Genomic DNA, 17,960 nt, shown 5'->3' on the forward strand with positions numbered 1-17,960 from the left:
TTCTAGAATGAGACGGTCTAGTAAATGGCTAAGTCACACATGTTTCCACCCCCACTGTCACAACGAAAATAATATTAAAACTTCATTTTGGAAAATACTTTGTATTAAAATTCTTTATATTAACTGGCTTTCTATTAATGCAATATAGCAAATGACAACCCTTTGTGGTCTCCCAGTGGCTTACATTATTGACAGTTTAGTGTTGTTATGTATTCCCCGAATTTGTGTTTTGTGTGTTTTGTTAACTGGAGTTTTGGTTTGCATTTGACCCCGTTTCTGTTCCTGTTCCCTGTCCTGTGTGTCATTTTTGTAGTCTTTTGTAGTTTTTTTTTTAGTTAATCAGTTCTGTGATCATTTCCAGGTGTATACCCCTAGGTGTATGTACCTATACCCCTTAAGTATTTAAACCCCAGTGTTCCTTGTTCAGTCTTGTTCCTACATGGATATTATATTTGGTGCACTCATTCTGTTCCTGGTTCTCTGGTCTCCGTGTTTGATTTGTTTATACTTGTCAATAAAAACTGCATTTGGATCCAGCTCTACTTTGTTTTTGAGTTCACCCTATGTTACAAGTGTTAAGTGATTAATGTACACCAAAACAAAAGATTACATTTATGCCTTCATCTCCAAAAACATTATTTTTGTCTTGCATTTCATTGAGTGAAGGACGCCAAGGATACACTGGATGCATCCTTCAAAACAAGCTGAATGAAGATGTTGAAACCAAGGCTGCCTTCCAAGGATCTATCAAATTGAGATGGCCTTTGGTGGCGTTTGATGACGTGGCAGCCAAAATATGCACACTTACGGTTGTCAGTCCTGTGTTTGAGTCCTTAATACAGTTACGGTCACACTCAGTAAGGTTATTAATGGGAGTGACAACCACATTTTACAACCAAACTCAAACCCATACATTTTCAGGTCTCACAACTGCATTATTGGAAAACCTGTGCTGTCTGAACGAAACCGCACTGGACAACTAGTTGTCTGTCATGTCATTCTGTACGAGAGAGCTTTCAGTAACTTACAGCGAGGGATATGGTCTGTGTGTCATCTGAAGTTCTAGATCCAGTCACTAGCTGGGTTACCATTACAGATTTGCGCAAAACTTTTGCGATAGTTTCTAAATGTTGATAAAAACGATTGCAAAACAACAGCGTTTCCATTAACTGATGTTATGCGACTAAAACGTAATTTTTTCCTCTTGCGATAAGTCATTCCAAAAATCATGTCAATGGATGTTAGAAGGCTGAAAGATCTCCTGGACTGTGAAATGCCTCAGGCTAACATCTCCACAAAAGCCAAGATGGTTCTTTCGAGTCTATATAATGCAACAAAAATAAAGCACCCTCTTTTGAAGAAACGTTTCGATAGAATGGAGCAAATGTCCAGCACGATTGTGTCCTAAGAAACCCAGGAGGGAAAATCATGACCCGAGCCATCACCATATGGATGTACAGCTAGCGTGGCTCGCCCAAAGACAGATCAATCAATGCTGGGTAGGGGACAGCAGTCAAAGGCTAAGATGGAGCTTTCCTTAAGCCTGTCTCCACGAGTGAGTGTATTAGAGTTGCAGGGACTGAGGGCGAGAGTGAAGCTAATGAAAAGCATGGATAGATGGCTTTTTGTCACAGGTCTGTAATTGCAGTCTCAGAGAGGGCAATGTTAAAAAAATATAAGCAAGCCTCTCTTGGAGTAGACCGTGGAGGTTGGAGTCCATGGATTTTTATCAAGTGCGATATGGCTTTTCAGAAAATAAAGTGTTTGTTAAAGGATAGTTTGTGCAAAAATCTTTAGTTCAACAAATACCTTGGTTTCTCTCCTTTCTTGCCATGGTCTCCTATTCTCTGTCTAGGGTTCACTTGGGAGAAAATTAGTTACATTTTCTCTCCCCTCTGTCACACAATCATCAGATCTCTGTGAGAGGGCCTCGCCATTTGATCTGCTGTGTGATTCACCAGGATTCTTTCTGATGTTCTCTCTTCCTGCCCATCACATTCTTGTTCAGCTCCTAATTGATTTGGTCATCTAATCTCTGTTGAACTGAGTGTAGAAAGAAAGCCATGATTAAAGAGTTCCCCTTTGGGAGTTGCATTGGCTCAGGGGTCAGGGGCTGGTTTGCAGGAGCAAAATCAGTTGTTGACTTGCTGCATTCAGCTTCATCTCACTTGGCCTGTGTTTGGACAGACCAATAACCAGCCCTGCTGCCCAGTGACCTCCTCTGGGACAGAGTGAGTACCTGAAAAAAAAAAGAAAAAAAACATGTGAAAATGGAAAAGAAAGCAGATTATGTTTCCCTGCAGCTACTGTACAGCTGCATAGTAGTGATGATATATATTGTACAGATTTGCCACTAACCTCAGCAAAAAATAGTAATTGTCCTGCCCCAAAATAATGTCACTGGTTGAGCCGGTGTTGCTGTATCAGGCTTGATTAGACCACATGAGACCCCATTAGACCTTATCAGGCTAGTCTAGACCTCATCAAACCCTTTTAGACCACTTCAGGCATCATTGGAACTGATCAGACTCCAATAGATCAGAGCTTATCCCATTAGACCTCATCAGACACACATTAAGCCGAGTTAAGGCCTAGTTAGATGTGCTATTCTGGTTCAATACTAGAGTATTTTGACCAGTTACTAGGAGTTCCCAGTGATTCTTCTAACTTTTGACTGGTTATTAGGCAATTTTAGTATGTTTTTGTTGGCTGCTACTGTAGGTTCATTCAATTAAAAACATGTTTTTGTTCTTCTGTGAAGTCCACTTATAATGTTAGTCAATGGTTCTTGCATCAAAAGACTGTTGTGGTACCTTTAACAAGTTTAAAAGAGTAATAATGCTGCCTCAGTCAAGAATTTGATCTCACAGTGATCTCACCATGAGCTCCCAGGATACTCATGCTATGGTCATAATGTAAGACCACTGTGATATCATTGTGTTAAACTCATACTCAAATACTAATTTCTTTAATATTGGTCATTTATATCACAAACATCATGTAGCAGTTCATATTTTATTTCAATCAACAAAGTATTCAGTGTCCGTTTTTGTATTCTTTTCAGCCTGATGTTTTTTGAGACATTGAGACTTTGTGTCATTTGACACAAATATTCCTATTTGACAGATGCATTCAGATTCTGGTGTTGTTTTGGTGAATTGTTTTCACTTCTTAACCTCTATTTCTTTTTCCCCTTGAAAAGACTTGACACATCCTGAAACAAAGAGAGCAATATGTCAATGCAATCAGTTTGATTACTGGTGTGATTACTGTAGCCAGGTGATTCCTCACCTGAAATGGCAAGATGACTGGTTGACATGTACCTTGTGCCAGTACTCTGCCAACACAGGGCCAGGCCACAGTGCATATTGGCATTATAATATCATATGAGCGTATGTGAATAGCAGTTAAAGAGACCAGTCACCATTTCTCCAGTGTAACAATACAATGCTGAGTCCAGAACACAACTGTACAGTCCTAACAAATCTTGCAGTATCCACGTTTTTCCAGTGTTGAGAAACAGGAAGTATAATGTCCTCCCAGTGACCAACATTTCAACTGCCTCCTCTCAACCTGCTCAACATTTTTGAATTCACAATGAGCTCACATACTCACTGTGAGTATCACAGCATAACAATGATGTGATGTCACTGGGATCATGATCTCACGTGTTGACTAAATTATACAGGGGCTAAATTATTTATGAATAAAAATGGCTAAATGCTAGTTTTTATATGCAAAGACAAATTAACAAGTGACAAGGGGGCATATCAAAGGTATTTACATCAGACTAAAAAGTGTGTACTTTCCTATCGCTAGCAAATTAGTGCATATTATACCTTTACCAATTAGGTCACAGCCACTGTTTACATGCTTAGTTTGAATACTTTTATTTTAATTAAGCAAGAGCAATTTTCCACAGTGAGGCTTTGCGTTCCATCCATGTGGAATTTTCTAGAATCCATGCAAAACATAGCCTACTTCATACATTATTGAAAGGTTCAAGCAAAATTCACCATACAAAAAAAGATGACAGAGTTTATGTGGACACTGCTGAACTTGAGCACTCAAACACACACAACAGTGTGACATCAAAACAGAATGAGATGTTCCTCCTCATCTCATTTCCAAACTTTTTTTATTTAAAAAAGACATGTCCCACCACATTCAAAGTGAGTTTGGTCCTCTTGACATTATGAGGTTAAGCACAAAGAGAAAGCTATTCGGGCTTAGCTGTGGTCTAATATGGGAATGAGAGCATGAAAGACGTTTCTAATCTGCTAATGCAAAAATCACATTAACTTCCCTAATTCATTTTCGCCACAGCGATGGGATATTAAAGGCTGCAACTCAGGGACCTTTAATAGCGAGCTGTGGATGTTTTTTCAAGCTGTTTCAAGTGTAGAGGTTGTAAGAGTGTTTTTTGTTTGGCAGTTGGCAGAGTCTGTAAGAACACAACAGCACAGGAGCTCACATGGCAGTGGATTATCATTGAGAGGCTTTACTGTGTGATGAGAAATAAACATTGTTGGAGTGTGTGTGTGTGTGTGTGTGTGTGTGTGTGTGAGAGAATATATATATATATATATACACACATATATATACACATACATATATATATTTAATATATATATATATATATATATATATATATATATACAAACATACATACATATATATATACAAACTTACGTACATATACACATACATACATAAATATATACATACCAAATTCAAACCAAAATTTATTCAAACACCTTTAACATTTCTCAAATTATCACAGTTTATTCACTATAATTTAGAAAATGGTAATAATATATGACAAGAACTAAGAGTTATCAAATCAGTTGATATTTCACTGGTTTTGGCCGTTTTTCTGTTAGTCTGTGGCCCCGTTTACACGTACATGGTTATTTTGAAAAACTGAGACGTTTCTTTTCGGTTGTGTCCCTCGTTTACACGCAAACGGAGAATTCACCTCTGAAAACGATTCTTTCTAAAAACTCCGGCCAGAGTGGAGATTATGGAAAACTCTGTTTGCATGTTTGCATGTAAACTGAGAAAAAATGAGTTTTAGGCAGTCGACGTCACAGTATGCGACAGAACTTGCACTACGTCAAAGGTGCAACCTATATTTTCGGGATTCTGATTGGATAACATGGGCTTGAGCTTCTCGTTACACTGCCACCTACAGGGGCATGTTCAAGTTCAAAACGGTGCGCAACGTTTTGCTACGGTTTCCGGGTTGAACGTCATGTTTCCTGGAAACGGCGTGCACCGGTGTGCAACGGGGTTTGAGATACGTTTTCTCTTGTTTGGTGGGTGTGTCAGAACTGCAGTCCAATCAGCAGCAACATATAAAGCACGTGGTATTAAAGTGAACTCGCACAATGGGTTCAAGAAAAGTAATTTACAAATGTGTTTGATGCAGCTCGGTATACGCAAAAACTGAGGATATTAGAAGACATGTTTGTCGAAGGTTTTATTGTAAAAAATATAGGATATCAACATAATGATGTAGTTGTTTATATTTTTAGCTTCATTGCAAGTGTATTGGTATAGAAATAAACAATGGTAATTAAGTGCTTTTCCTAAAAATGAGAAAGAAAATACAGGGTATTAAAACAGTATGACCTACAAATAAAGTCAGTATGTGAGGCTAAATAGATGTGTTTTAGTCTGAATTAGGTAAGATGTGTGCTTCCATTTCAGTTTCCACAAATCCCTTCACTCGATTGGGATGTTCTCTTTTGTTCTGGGCGGCAAGTGCAGTAACTGTAACATCGGGCATATTTTGTAGTATTAAACACATATTTATACCGACTTCATCAGGCTCAGAAAATTCTTCACAAAGAACACAAAGAATGGCCTTCTCAGCTGCCATAGTTGCAACTCTTGCGTCATCAGAACAGTGTGTTCAACGCATCACCGTTTCTGTTTAAAAAACGTTGTGCAACGTTTTGTTGGGGCTGAACGCAGCCCAGGTTTGGCATGCTCTTGACGGCATATACACGGGTTTGTGTAAACGAACACTTTTCTGAAAACGGAGAGGGTGAAATGTCCGGTTATGAAAATAACCGGCCACGTGTAAACGTAGTCTGCCTCACAAATGAATTAGGTTGAATAGCTGTCAGCTGTTAAATTTAAGTACACAATTAGATAATACCAATTTAGGTCAACCAATAACCAAGCAATGCTTAATTTTGTTCAGTATGTGGTGTAAAAAGGTCGCATTAGCAATTAAAGAAAAAACAACAACACTTTTTTGGGTATAATATGTCACAGTTTACTTTATTTTGCTATCTTCACTTACATAAATGAACTAGTGTCCTGCACCCACTAGAAAAAAAAAATATATATATAAAAAATTATATCTGGTGTCTGAATAATTTTTGGTTTGACTGTATGTCATACAGTGTAATTTGTAATAATCTTATAGGATTGCCGAAATTGCAGGGTCTGTAGCAGGCATTAAATCAAAATAGAAAGAAATCACTGTAAGAAAAAAGTCTGCAAATAAAACTGACTACAGCCAATTTTGTTGAATTTCATAGAGGTCTCCTTTGTGTCAGGAAAAGTAATGCAACAAGTCTGGAAAATCATTAAGCTTGTCAAAAGGGGGTGGAGCCACTACAATTTCCTGCTCTAGAAAAAGCCACAGCAGGAGCACAACAAACCTTCTCTGGTTCTTTGGGTTTAATAACAATAATGGAATTCATCAGTGTTGGATTGTTGCTGCTTGTTGCAGTTGGCTTGTCTTTGGCACAGTGGTCAGGATTTCAACAAGGCCAGGATCCATTAAGATTTCTACAACAACAGTCACCAGTTTTAGCTTCTCAGCAAGCTCGTCAAGAATCACAGTTATCAGCTTCTCTGAGACCTGCGACGAACCCTGGTGGGGCAAATCAATGGAAGCTTCAAGATCCTGGAAGTAGTCAGTCTAAACAACTAATGGAGGCTCCTTTGACACCTTTGACCTGGCGTTTTCCTGTTGTGCCTGAAGAACCCCAACAGCCAGATGTGCCTTTTGAGTTGCATGTACCTACCCCTTCTCAGAGTATTGCAGCACAATGTGGGGAGAGATTTGTGCATGTGGAGGTTAAGAAGGACTTCTTTGGTACTGGTCAGCTGGTGAATCCCTCATTCCTCACTTTAGGAGGCTGTGCAGCTGTAGGAGAGGATCCAACAACTCAAGTCCTTATCTTTGAGTATGAGCTCCAGGCATGCGGCAGCTCTCTGATGGTGAGTGGCTGCTTATGAGTCTTGCTAACTATAGTAATTGAGGGTAAAAGCTAGGTTACTGCATAGACTCATTCTCGATCTGTTTTCAGATGACTGGTGATGAGCTGGTGTATAAATTCACCCTCTTCTACACTCCTGAGGCTTTAGTAGGAACTCCCATTGTAAGAACTGATGCAGCAGCTGTTGGAATTGAGTGCCACTATTCAAGGTAGTAAAGTTTTTATTTTTATATAAATTGAGCAGTTTCAATTCAGGTTAATGAACCATGTTTTATTCCTCTGTTTAGGTTGCACAATGTTAGCAGTAATGTTTTGATGCCCAATTGGGTTCCTTTTGCTGCTACAAAGATTGCAGAGGAAGTTCTGGTGTTTTCTCTAAAGCTCATGACTGGCAAGTTTTTTATACACCCTTTATAAGAGTAACTCTGAAGTGACACTGATTTTCGTTCTATTTCTGTGTCCCTTGCAGATGACTGGATGTTCGAGAGGCCATCCAATCAGTTCTTCTTGGGACAATTCCTGAATTTTGAAGCTTCTGTGAAGCAGTTCAACCATGTTCCCCTGCGACTCTTTGTAGATGGTTGTGTTGCTACTGCAGTCCCTGATGTGAATGCTGCTCCAAGATATTCCTTTATTGAGAACCATGGGTAAGTAAGGATTAGCTTCTTGAAGTCTCATATGTGACCAGAGCCTAAGTGTTATCTTTTGCTTCAGGTGCCTGGTTGATGCAAAGCTTACGGGATCTACTTCCGGTTTTATGCACAGAGTTCAGAATGACAAACTTCACTTTCACTTGGAGTCTTTCAGATTCCAGCAAGCAAATAGTGGTTTGGTATGTAATGGTGCTGTCTTTCTGTAAGAGATGAATGTTTAGCCCATGTATACAAGATTAAAATCCTTTTGTAGGTATACGTCACATGTTCTTTGAGGGCAGTTATATCTTCAACCCCCATAAGTGCAGAGAACAAGGCTTGTTCCTTTGCCAATGGGTATGTCCTAACAGAATAAGTGCTTACCAGATAAGATGTGATCAGAATAGGTAACCATTTCTTTGCCTTTTTTCTAAAAGATGGCTTTCTGCAGATGACAATGACCAGATGTGCATGTGCTGTGACTCCACATGTGGCTTCAGCAGGAAAGGGCGAGCACTACCTGATTCAGGTAAAGATGTGTACTAAGGATCTGTATTTTGCTGTATACAGATTCATAACGCAACCATGAATGCGTTAATTTTTTATTTTTTTTCTCTAAGGCCTTGTTTCAGAAGGGAAAGCAACTGTTGGCCCCATTGTAGTCACTGAACCTCAATTGCAAATGTCTAATAAAGACCTGGAATGAACACAGTGGCATGTCTTGTGTCTTTTCTAGAGGATAGTGTTGGTTTCTTTACATGCTTGAGACTGATACCTGATATCTTTCATTTGAAAGTTACGTGTCTAGTATCTGTACAACGCTTTCTTAAATCTTACAAATATATCTAAATTGCAACATATGCTCTCAATGAAAAATCAGAACAATTAGTTCATGACATCAAAGGCTAGATTATTGTAATGCTCTAATGGGTGGTTGCCCTGCACACTTAATAAACTACAGCTAGTCCAAAATGCAGCAGCTAGAGCTATTACCAGAACCAGGAAGTATGACCATATTAGCCCGGTTCTATCAACACTGCACTGGCTCCCTATTAAACAATGTATAATTTAAAATATTGCTGATTACTTACAAAGCACTAAATGGTTTAGCTCTCAAGTACTTTAGCGAGCTCTTAACGCATTATAGTCTGTCTATTGTGATCTCAAAATTACAGCCAGTTGATGATACCTAGAAAATCAACTGCTGGTGGTAGATCCTTTTCCTGTTTAGCACCAAACCTCTGGAAACCGTCTTCCTAACATTGTCCGGGAAGCAGACACACTCTGTCAGTTAAAATTAGACACTCTTTGACCTAGCATACACAACACATTATACTTCTATATTTCAATGTTAGGCTGCATATAGGTCAACTGGGAACACTCCCCATAAATCCTGATGCACTTACCTACGCTAATATTAGTCTGTTTATCTGAGGTTTACTGCAGTTTCTGATTAATTCGGTTCTGATGAATTCGGTTCGGGAGTATAGATAAAAGCCTGCCTGCACTGACAATTGATTGGTTGGGTCCTTGCATGCGCTTCGTGAGGAACACACGCACACTAGCACACACATGCAAGGTCTCTCGCTCTCCCTCTCTGTGCCATGCGTGCTCTTGCTTGCTCTAGATTCCGGGAGATTTTAACTAATTTGTGGGCATCAGGGAGCCGTGATCAACATGCGGGAGACTTCCGGGAGACTTGGGATGTCTGCTATTATCACTGTAAAGCTGCTTTGAAACAATCTTATGTGATAAGTTTAAAGTAAATGTGATGAATCACTGTCTGTCTCATGCACTTCTCCATGTTTTTAGTTCTACCAGAAAGACTCGGGAGAATAAATACTTTGACAATTAAACATGTATTAACAGCCCAGCAAGCAATCAAGTTCTTTGGTGTCCGTAGCTTGCAATCCGAGGGTCCAGACTCTGCATATCCTGCCTGAAGACAAAGGCAGGGGCGCAGCCGAACCCCTGCGAGGTATATGAAGGGACCATCCTGGTGGTGGTGGGGTGGATGGAGGGAAGAGACCATCCTGGTGGTGTTGGGGAGGATGGAGGGAAAGACCTGTCTTGGTGGTGTTGGGGAGGATGGAGGTGAATAGAAGCGTCAGCATCTGCGAACTCAGAAGTGTGTAAGTACCAATCTTTTATACCACAAGTATAGGAATATGATTGGCTAGATGAGAAGGTAATAAGTGACGTAACAATTGAGTCTTCCCGGCAGAACTTATGCTAGAGCTTCATTTCTTAGCATTTGTGTTTGTATTGCAGAACCAAAGTATAGAAAATTCTCCTCCACCCTGCAAGATGATCAGTATCCCCTGGAAATGGTAGAGCATCCTGGAATATGGGAACTTTTCACTTCTTAACCTCTTTCTTTTTCCCCTTGAAAAGACTTGACATATCCTGAAACACTGATTGCATTGACATATTGCTCTGTTTGATTACTGGTGTGATTACTGTAGCCAGGTGATTCCTCACCTGAAATGGCAAGATGACTGGTTCACATGAACCTTGTGCCAGCACTCTGCCCACAAAGGGCCAGGCCACAGTGCATATTGGCATTATAATATCGTATGAGCATATGTGAATAGCAATTAAAGAGACCACTCACCATTTCTCCAGTGTAACAATACAATGCTGAGTCCAGAACACAACTGTACAGTCCTAACAAATCTTACAGTATCCACGTTTTTCCAGTGTTGAGAAACAGGAAGTATAATGTCCTCCCGGTGACCAACATTTGAACTGCCTCTTCTCAACCAGCTCAACGTTTTGAATTCACAATGAGCTCACATACTCACTGAGTATCACAGTATAAAAATGGTGTGATGTCACTGGGATCATGATCTCACGTGTTGAATTGCAACCTGTCTTTTGAAAATCATATTTCATATGTTACAAAAACAGCCTTTTTCCACCTTAGAAACATTGCTAAGCTACGCAATATGCTATCAGTTTCTGATGCAGAAAAGTTAGTTCATGCATTCATGACCTTGAGACTACTGTAATGCTTTATTAGCTGGTTGTCCTGCATCCTCAATAAACAAGCTACAGTTAGTCTAAAATGCAGCCGCTAGAGTTCTTACTAGATCAAGAAAATATGATCATATAACACCGATTTTAACATCACTACATTAGTTACCTATAAAGTCCCGTATTAATTACAAGGTATTGCTACTGACTTATAAAGCCCTAAACGGCCTAGCTCCAGTCTATTTAACGGATCTTCTATCGCCCTATAATCCATCGCGCTCTTTAAGATCACTAAATTCGAGGCTTTTGGTCATACCTAGGATATCCAGATCCACCAAAGGAGGGAGAGCATTTTCACATTTAGCTCCAAAACTCTGGAATAGCCTTCCTGATACTGTTCGTTGCTCAGACTCGCTCTCCCAGTTTAAAACTAGATTAAAGACGCATCTCTTCAGCCAGGCATTCATATAATATTTTTAATCTTACAGTTAAATCCTGTCTCTAGTTCATAAACGCCAGAGGAGAACTGGCCCCCGACTGAGCCTGGGTTCTCCCAAGGTTTTTTTTTTTCTCCATTAGGTCATCTGATGGAGTTTTAGGTCACCATTAGGTCACTTGATGGAGTTTTTCGGTTCCTTGCCATTGTTGCCTTTGGCTTGCTCAGTTGGGGATATTTTGGGGATATTTAATTTTATCAATCAATAAATTCCACTAGAAACAAACCTTGTTGTATTATTTTAATTTAATACTGTGAAGCTGCTTTGATACAATCTGTATTGTGAAAAGCGCTATACAAATATACTTGACTTGACTGGGGTTAAATGATTTATGAATAAAAAATGGCTAAATGCTGGTTTTTATATGCAAAGACAAATTAACATGTGACAAGGTGGCATATCAAAGGTATTTACATCAGACTAAAAAGTGTGTTCATTTAATCACACAGTAATAGGGATTTGGGACACAAATTAAGGCAGAGAGTCTCAGTGTGTACCATTCACAATGTGTTTTGTGCAGTGAATTACTGGCTGCCAAATAATGAAACCAGCAAAATTCAAGAGATATTTAGAAACCAAACACTTTTGCATATTACTGGAACATTGCATTTCAATGTAATATTAATAAAAGTCAAGTCACCTTTATTTATATAGTGCTTTATACAATACAAATTGTTTTAAAGCAGCTTTACAGTGATGAGGAAAATGATGCATTTTGGCTGTTGTTCAGCTGAAGTCAGTTCAGTGTTGATTCAGTTCCATTGAAAGAAATCTAAGGATCATCAGTTATTAAATTAGTTCATTTCATTTATAAAGCAGTTCTGCAATAAATGATGTCATCGTCCAGTTCAGTTCTCATACAACAGCGTCAGTACAGTCGGATCAATAATATTATTGAAAATTAAGTGTCTCCAACTAAGCAAGCCTGGGGGGGTATTCCAGAAAGCAGGTTATGTGACGTTCCCGGGTATGTTTAAGGGTAAGCGGATAACCTCAACTTTCGGTTCCAAAAATGGAGGTAACTTTCAGGGTATGTAAGTAGCCTTAGCAACCTACTCTCTGAACATGAACTGCTCCGGAGCAGGTTCTGCATGTGTGTCCTATTGATGATGCTCAGTGGGCGTGACAGATTGCGCACACTATTATATATATATAGTTCTATCGATATATAAAGTGCTATTAAAACAAGGTAATGTTAATTTTAATATAAAATATAGCTACACAATTCTCATCTCACACATCGTTGATCTGCGTTCAGACATTTTTTTTATTTTTGCAACAAGACGTTTTTCTATGCTATAATGTATTTCTATAATAAAAGACATATATGATTTGATGTATCTTACCTTTCAATCAATGTGGAAGTAAAATGACTAAACAAAAAATAAACTTATACAGCCATGTTATCTTTGCAAGCACAGGCTGTTATTTAGTTTAATCAGTCTTTCTTTTTATTATATAATTAGCATCAAACAAACAATATAGTTCTTATTCACAGTGATTAAAGATTATTAAATGAAAAGATTGACAAATGATAGCACAACCACCAAATAGGAGGCGATATGCACCAAGTATGTAAAACAGCATTTAACAAAAGAAGAAGAAAGTAGTAGTATCCCACGCTTTTTCTTAGCGTCGCTCTGTTGAGAATGTTTGGTGTGATAACCATGAACATACTCTGAGTTGGATAAATTTACACCTGGACACATTTTTGGAACCAGCACACTTTGAGTAAGCAAGGTTTGGGCTAATCAACCGAGAGTTCAGGGTATATGTGAGGGTAAGTTAACCTTGCTTTCTGGAATACACCCCTGGATCTAGGTTGTACTCTTGTTGGTGTATTCAATGCTTTTAATGAAACAAGTCTGGAAAATCATTTAGCTTGTCAAAAGGGGTGGAGTCTCTTTAATTTCCTGCTCTTGAAAAAGGCACAGCAGAAGGCCAACAAGTATTCTGTAGGTTTCAGAGTTTTTCAAGAATGGGGTTGGTGGTTTTTAGTTGTGTTGGATTGTTGCAGTTGGCTCGTCTTTGGCACAGTGGTCAGGATTTCAACAAGGCCAGGATCCATTAAGATTCCTACAACAATAGTCACCAGTTTTAGTTTCTCAGCAAGCTCTCCAAGAATCACAATTATCAGCTTCTCTGAGACCTGCGACAAACCCTGGTGTGACAAATCAATGGAAGCTTCAAGATCCTGGAAGTAGTCAGTCTAAACAGATAATGGAGGCTCCTTTGGCACCTTTGACCTGGCATTTTCCTGTTGTGCCTGAAGAACCCCAACAGCCAGATGTGCCTTTTGAGTTGCATGTACCTACCCCTTCTCAGAGTATTGAAGCACAATGTGGGGAGAGATTTGTGCATGTGGAGGTTAAGAAGGACTTCTTTGGTACTGGTCAGCTTGTTAACCCCTTATTCCTCACTTTAGGAGGTTGTGCAGCTGTAGGGGAGGATCCAACAACTCAAGTCCTTATCTTTGAGTATGAGCTCCAGGCATGCGGCAGCTCTCTGATGGTGAGTGGCTGCTTATGAGTCTTGCTAACTATTCATAGATGCCACCTACGTCACTACAAATAGAACGCCGCCATATTTGCGACCGACTCGCCCGGTATGGCGGCCCAAACTGCCCATTTGAATGAGAGAGAGAGACAGAGATACCTGGAGAAAATTTCTATTTAGGCTCCTCCGATCCTTATTTGTTACCGCCAGTTTTCTTTAGTCCATTATTATCTCCCCCAGGCTTGCCCCAATTGGCCTTTCATGATGTAGAAATACTTAAAGTCATAGAGCTTCATGGCGCGCGTTCATGAGAGTCGAGGCAATGTCATGAATGAATCTATGAATCTGCAGCTGTTCGGCATGAATGAATCTATCTAATCCGAACAGCAGCACAGCCAGAGACATCAGCCGAATATCATAAAAGACTGCCATATCTGTCCGAAAGAACAGATGTTCAATTACAGAGAGAAGGTTTAATACACACAAATATCGAAAGAATCTTTCGAGTCGAATCTTCTTGAATGATTCGGCTGCGATTAAAAGCTATCAAGAGGTAAGCTCAGTGATTATAATATAACGACTTAAATTGCAGTTTGTTCGTCACATAAAGCTATCATATGAATAAATAACGCTATTAATATAACGGACGAGTCGTATTAGATCACTTTTATGATACTTTAGTGATGTTTTTTTGTCTTTTATTATTATTATTTTTTGCGTGACAGCCCCCAGTAGGCTAACGTTACTCATTCACTTTCATTACATCGACAAGAAGAGTCTCCATTAGGCTACATATTCAAAAACGTCCTTTTGTCTTCCACGGAAAGTAAACTTCAGGATTTGCACATGAAGGTGAGTAAATGACAGCAGAATTATCATTTTTGGAAGAACTAGTCCTTTAATATGCATTTCAAGGCTGAGATTATGCATCGTCTGCAGAGCTAACGTTAACGTTACTTACACAAAATAACATCTAAAGCGCATGTGACGAAGACAATTTATGAACTTCATAAAAATATTTATTAGATTTAGGTAGGTATTAACTAACAAACAGACACAGTTATATTCAAAACAACCCCAAATCTTACTAACTTACCATGATAAAGTGCATTTAAACAGATCCAACAATAAAATGAAGACAAAACATTATCTGTCGATATCTGTCTGTATAATGTTGGCCACTGAGAGTATAATGGAAATATAATTAACCACAAACCAACATGAGACTTCAAGTCTTTTAAATAAATTATTCTCTCTTCTCTCTTATTTTGGTATACAGTAGAATAAAATACCAGTTCAGGGTTCCTCTTTCGGCTGTTGTTGCAGCCAACTGCACAACATATTGCAGGCATTACTGAGATCGGTCGCAAAGATGGCGGCGCAAAGCTACAGTGACGTCACGTGAACCGAATGAATAGTAGTTGAGGGTAAAAGCTGGGTTACTAAATGGACTGATTCTCGATCTGTTTTCAGATGACTGGTGATGATCTGGTGTATAAATTCACCCTCTTCTACACTCCTGAGGCTTTAGTAGGAACTCCCGTTGTAAGAACTGATGCAGCAGCTGTTGGAATTGAGTGCCACTATTCAAGGTAGTAAGTCTCTATCTCTATCTCTATCTCTGTCGCACAATGTTAGCAGTAATGTTTTGATGCCCAATTGGGCTCCTTTTGCTGCTACAAAGGTTGCAGAGGAAGTTCTGGTGTTTTCTCTAAAGCTCATGACTGGTGTTGAAAACCTTTTTCTTCGTCGAAGCAAGAGACCAGGAGACGTTGGGGATCACGTTCAAACAAAGTTATTCTTTATTGAGGACTTTGCGTTGACGCGGCTGCAGTTCTTCCCAAATCAGTCTAAAGTATATACAGTTTGCATTGTAGTTATATACATTCCAAGGGGGAGGGATTACATAGAGGTGGAGACTCTGAACAAAGCCTGCAAATGAAGTAGGAACACACCCTACTCTGAGTCCAATTGAATCAGCATAACTATTCACATGCTGATACTGGCCAGGAACTCCAATTCCAATAGCCATCCCAGACCCATTAAAGACAAAAGGTGAAAGTCAATCAACCTAACGATTCAACGTCTGGGCTCCGAAAGGTGAGAATCAAGTGATTTGACTTATTTAAAACACAATAGAGAAAACAGGTCTGGCAGGAAAGGAGACTCTTGCTGGAGACTCAATAAATCAGTATATAAACTTTATCAGTTTATATACTATTGCAGTGGAAAAACTAAATTAAACTTTTAATAAAAATGTAATCCAACACTTCCCCCTTTGAGAGTTCTAATAACTCTCACAAAAATACAAATTTATACACTTAAAAGTTAATTCTTGTAACTTGTGTAAGTTACAGGTACGTATAACTTATTCTGTGTTGTGTCCTTAATTTACATGAGTGTCATAGTTCTTCTCAAAACCATAACTGTTGACACCTGCGACGCAGGGTGTAAAATGTCATATAAACTACATGATTACACAGAAAACCATGTAGCATAACAGTGGTTTTTATACACCCTTTGTAAGAGTAACTCTGAAGTGACACTGATTTTTGTTCTATTTCTGTGACCCTTCTATGACTGGATTTTCGAGAGGCCATCCAATCAGTTCTTCTTGGGACAATTCCTGAATTTTGAAGCTTCTGTGAAGCAGTTCAACCATGTACCCCTGCGACTCTTTGTAGATGGTTGTGTTGCTACTGCAGTCCCTGATGTGAATGCTGCTCCAAGATATTCCTTTATTGAGAACCATGGGTAAGTAAGGATTAGCTTCTTGAACTCTCATTTGACCAGAGCCTAAGTGTTATCTTTTTCTTCAGGTGCCTGGTTGATGCAAAGCTTATGGGATCTACTTCTGGTTTTATGCACAGAGTTCAGAATGACAAACTTCACTTTCGCTTGGAGTCTTTCAGATTCCAGCAAGCGAATAGTGGTTTGGTATGTAATGGTGCTGTCTTTCTGCAAGAGATGAATGTTCAGCCCATGTATACAAGTTTAAAATCCTTTTGTAGGTATACGTCATGTGTTCTTTGAGGGCAGTTATGGCTTCAACCCCCATAAGTGCAGAGAACAAGGCTTGCTCCTTTGCTAATGGGTATGTCCTAACAGAATAAGTGCTTACCAGATAAGATGTGATCAAAATGGGTAACTGTTGATTTGCCCTTTTTTATAGATGGCTTTCTGCAGATGACAATGACCATATGTGCATGTGCTGTGACTCCACATGTGGCTTCAGCAGGAAAGGGCGTGCACTACCTGATTCCGGTAAAGATGTGTACTAAGTATCTGTATTTTGCTGTATACAGAGCAACCATGAATGCTGTAAGTTTTCTTCTCTAAGGCAGATATATATTTTTTTAATATATATTTTATATATATATATATATATAAAAAAAAAAATTTGTCAGAAGGGAAAGCAACAATTGGCCCCATTGTAGTCACTGAACATCAATTGCAAGTGTCTAATAAAGACCTGGAATGAACATTGTGGCATATCTTGTGTCTCTTCTAGAGGATAGTGTTAGTTTCTTTACATGCTTATGACTGATATTGTACTTGCACTGGTACATAGAGACGTGAATTTCGGCCTGAACTGATATTGGAATTGTTCCATTTGCTGCCATGATTTCTTAATTATGTGACAGGATTAGTTAAGTGATTGACAGTTGTGGTGTCCTATCAGGGGGGAGTATGGTCTATTTAATGCGGGTTGGCTGTATCCTGAGATGCGTCACGTCTTTGCTCCGCCCCCTCGTGCGTCATTCACTGGAAGCTCAGGTATGTGATTGTAGCGGCTGGTTTAAATCCTGTGTTTAGAACACTACTGATGTCATCTCTTCAAATTGTAGCTTTCCCTTAGCACTTTTCCGACGGTGCACTTATCAGCTCGGAGTGAGTGTCTGCTCACCCTTCAGGTATTTGCTGTTCCTGTATTCAGTGATTGGGTGCGGTATAGTGGGTTGCATGTTATTATTAATGTGTTGCTTCCTGTACCCCAGCTAATCGGCGGTTTTAATGAATGCTGTAAACAGTAGCCTGTGGGAATTATATATGAGGGATATCCTCTTGTGGTAAGTGTTCTGTAAGATGGCTGGAAATTGTAGTAAAATGAGCACTAG

General features: G+C 39.2%; 1 protein-coding gene across 4 annotated transcripts; it reads left to right on the forward strand.

Moving 5' to 3' along the window:
- The first annotated feature begins 6,570 nt into the window (after positions 1 to 6,570).
- LOC311305107 (zona pellucida sperm-binding protein 3-like) lies at positions 6,571 to 8,585 on the forward strand. 4 transcript variants are annotated; one of them, XR_014629975.1, is made up of 8 exons: positions 6,571 to 7,242; positions 7,332 to 7,450; positions 7,529 to 7,632; positions 7,711 to 7,888; positions 7,956 to 8,073; positions 8,148 to 8,230; positions 8,325 to 8,402; positions 8,494 to 8,583. XR_014629975.1 is itself a non-coding variant. In XM_084432600.1 (8 exons), exons 1-8 carry the CDS (start codon positions 6,709 to 6,711, stop codon positions 8,577 to 8,579), a joined length of 1,314 nt encoding a protein of 437 aa, XP_084288726.1. In that variant the 5' UTR covers positions 6,669 to 6,708; the 3' UTR covers positions 8,580 to 8,585. The 4 variants fall into 4 exon arrangements, 2 of the variants coding, with proteins under 2 accessions (XP_084288726.1, XP_084288727.1); XM_084432600.1 differs by having other exon boundaries at positions 6,669 to 7,242; positions 8,311 to 8,402; positions 8,494 to 8,585; XR_014629976.1 differs by lacking the exon at positions 8,148 to 8,230 and having other exon boundaries at positions 6,682 to 7,242; positions 8,311 to 8,402.
- Positions 8,586 to 17,960: the final 9,375 nt, after the last annotated feature.

This window comes from Rutilus rutilus, assembly GCF_951802725.1.
Source record: "Rutilus rutilus genome assembly, chromosome: 15".
NCBI classification, from domain to species: Eukaryota; Metazoa; Chordata; class Actinopteri; order Cypriniformes; family Leuciscidae; genus Rutilus; species Rutilus rutilus.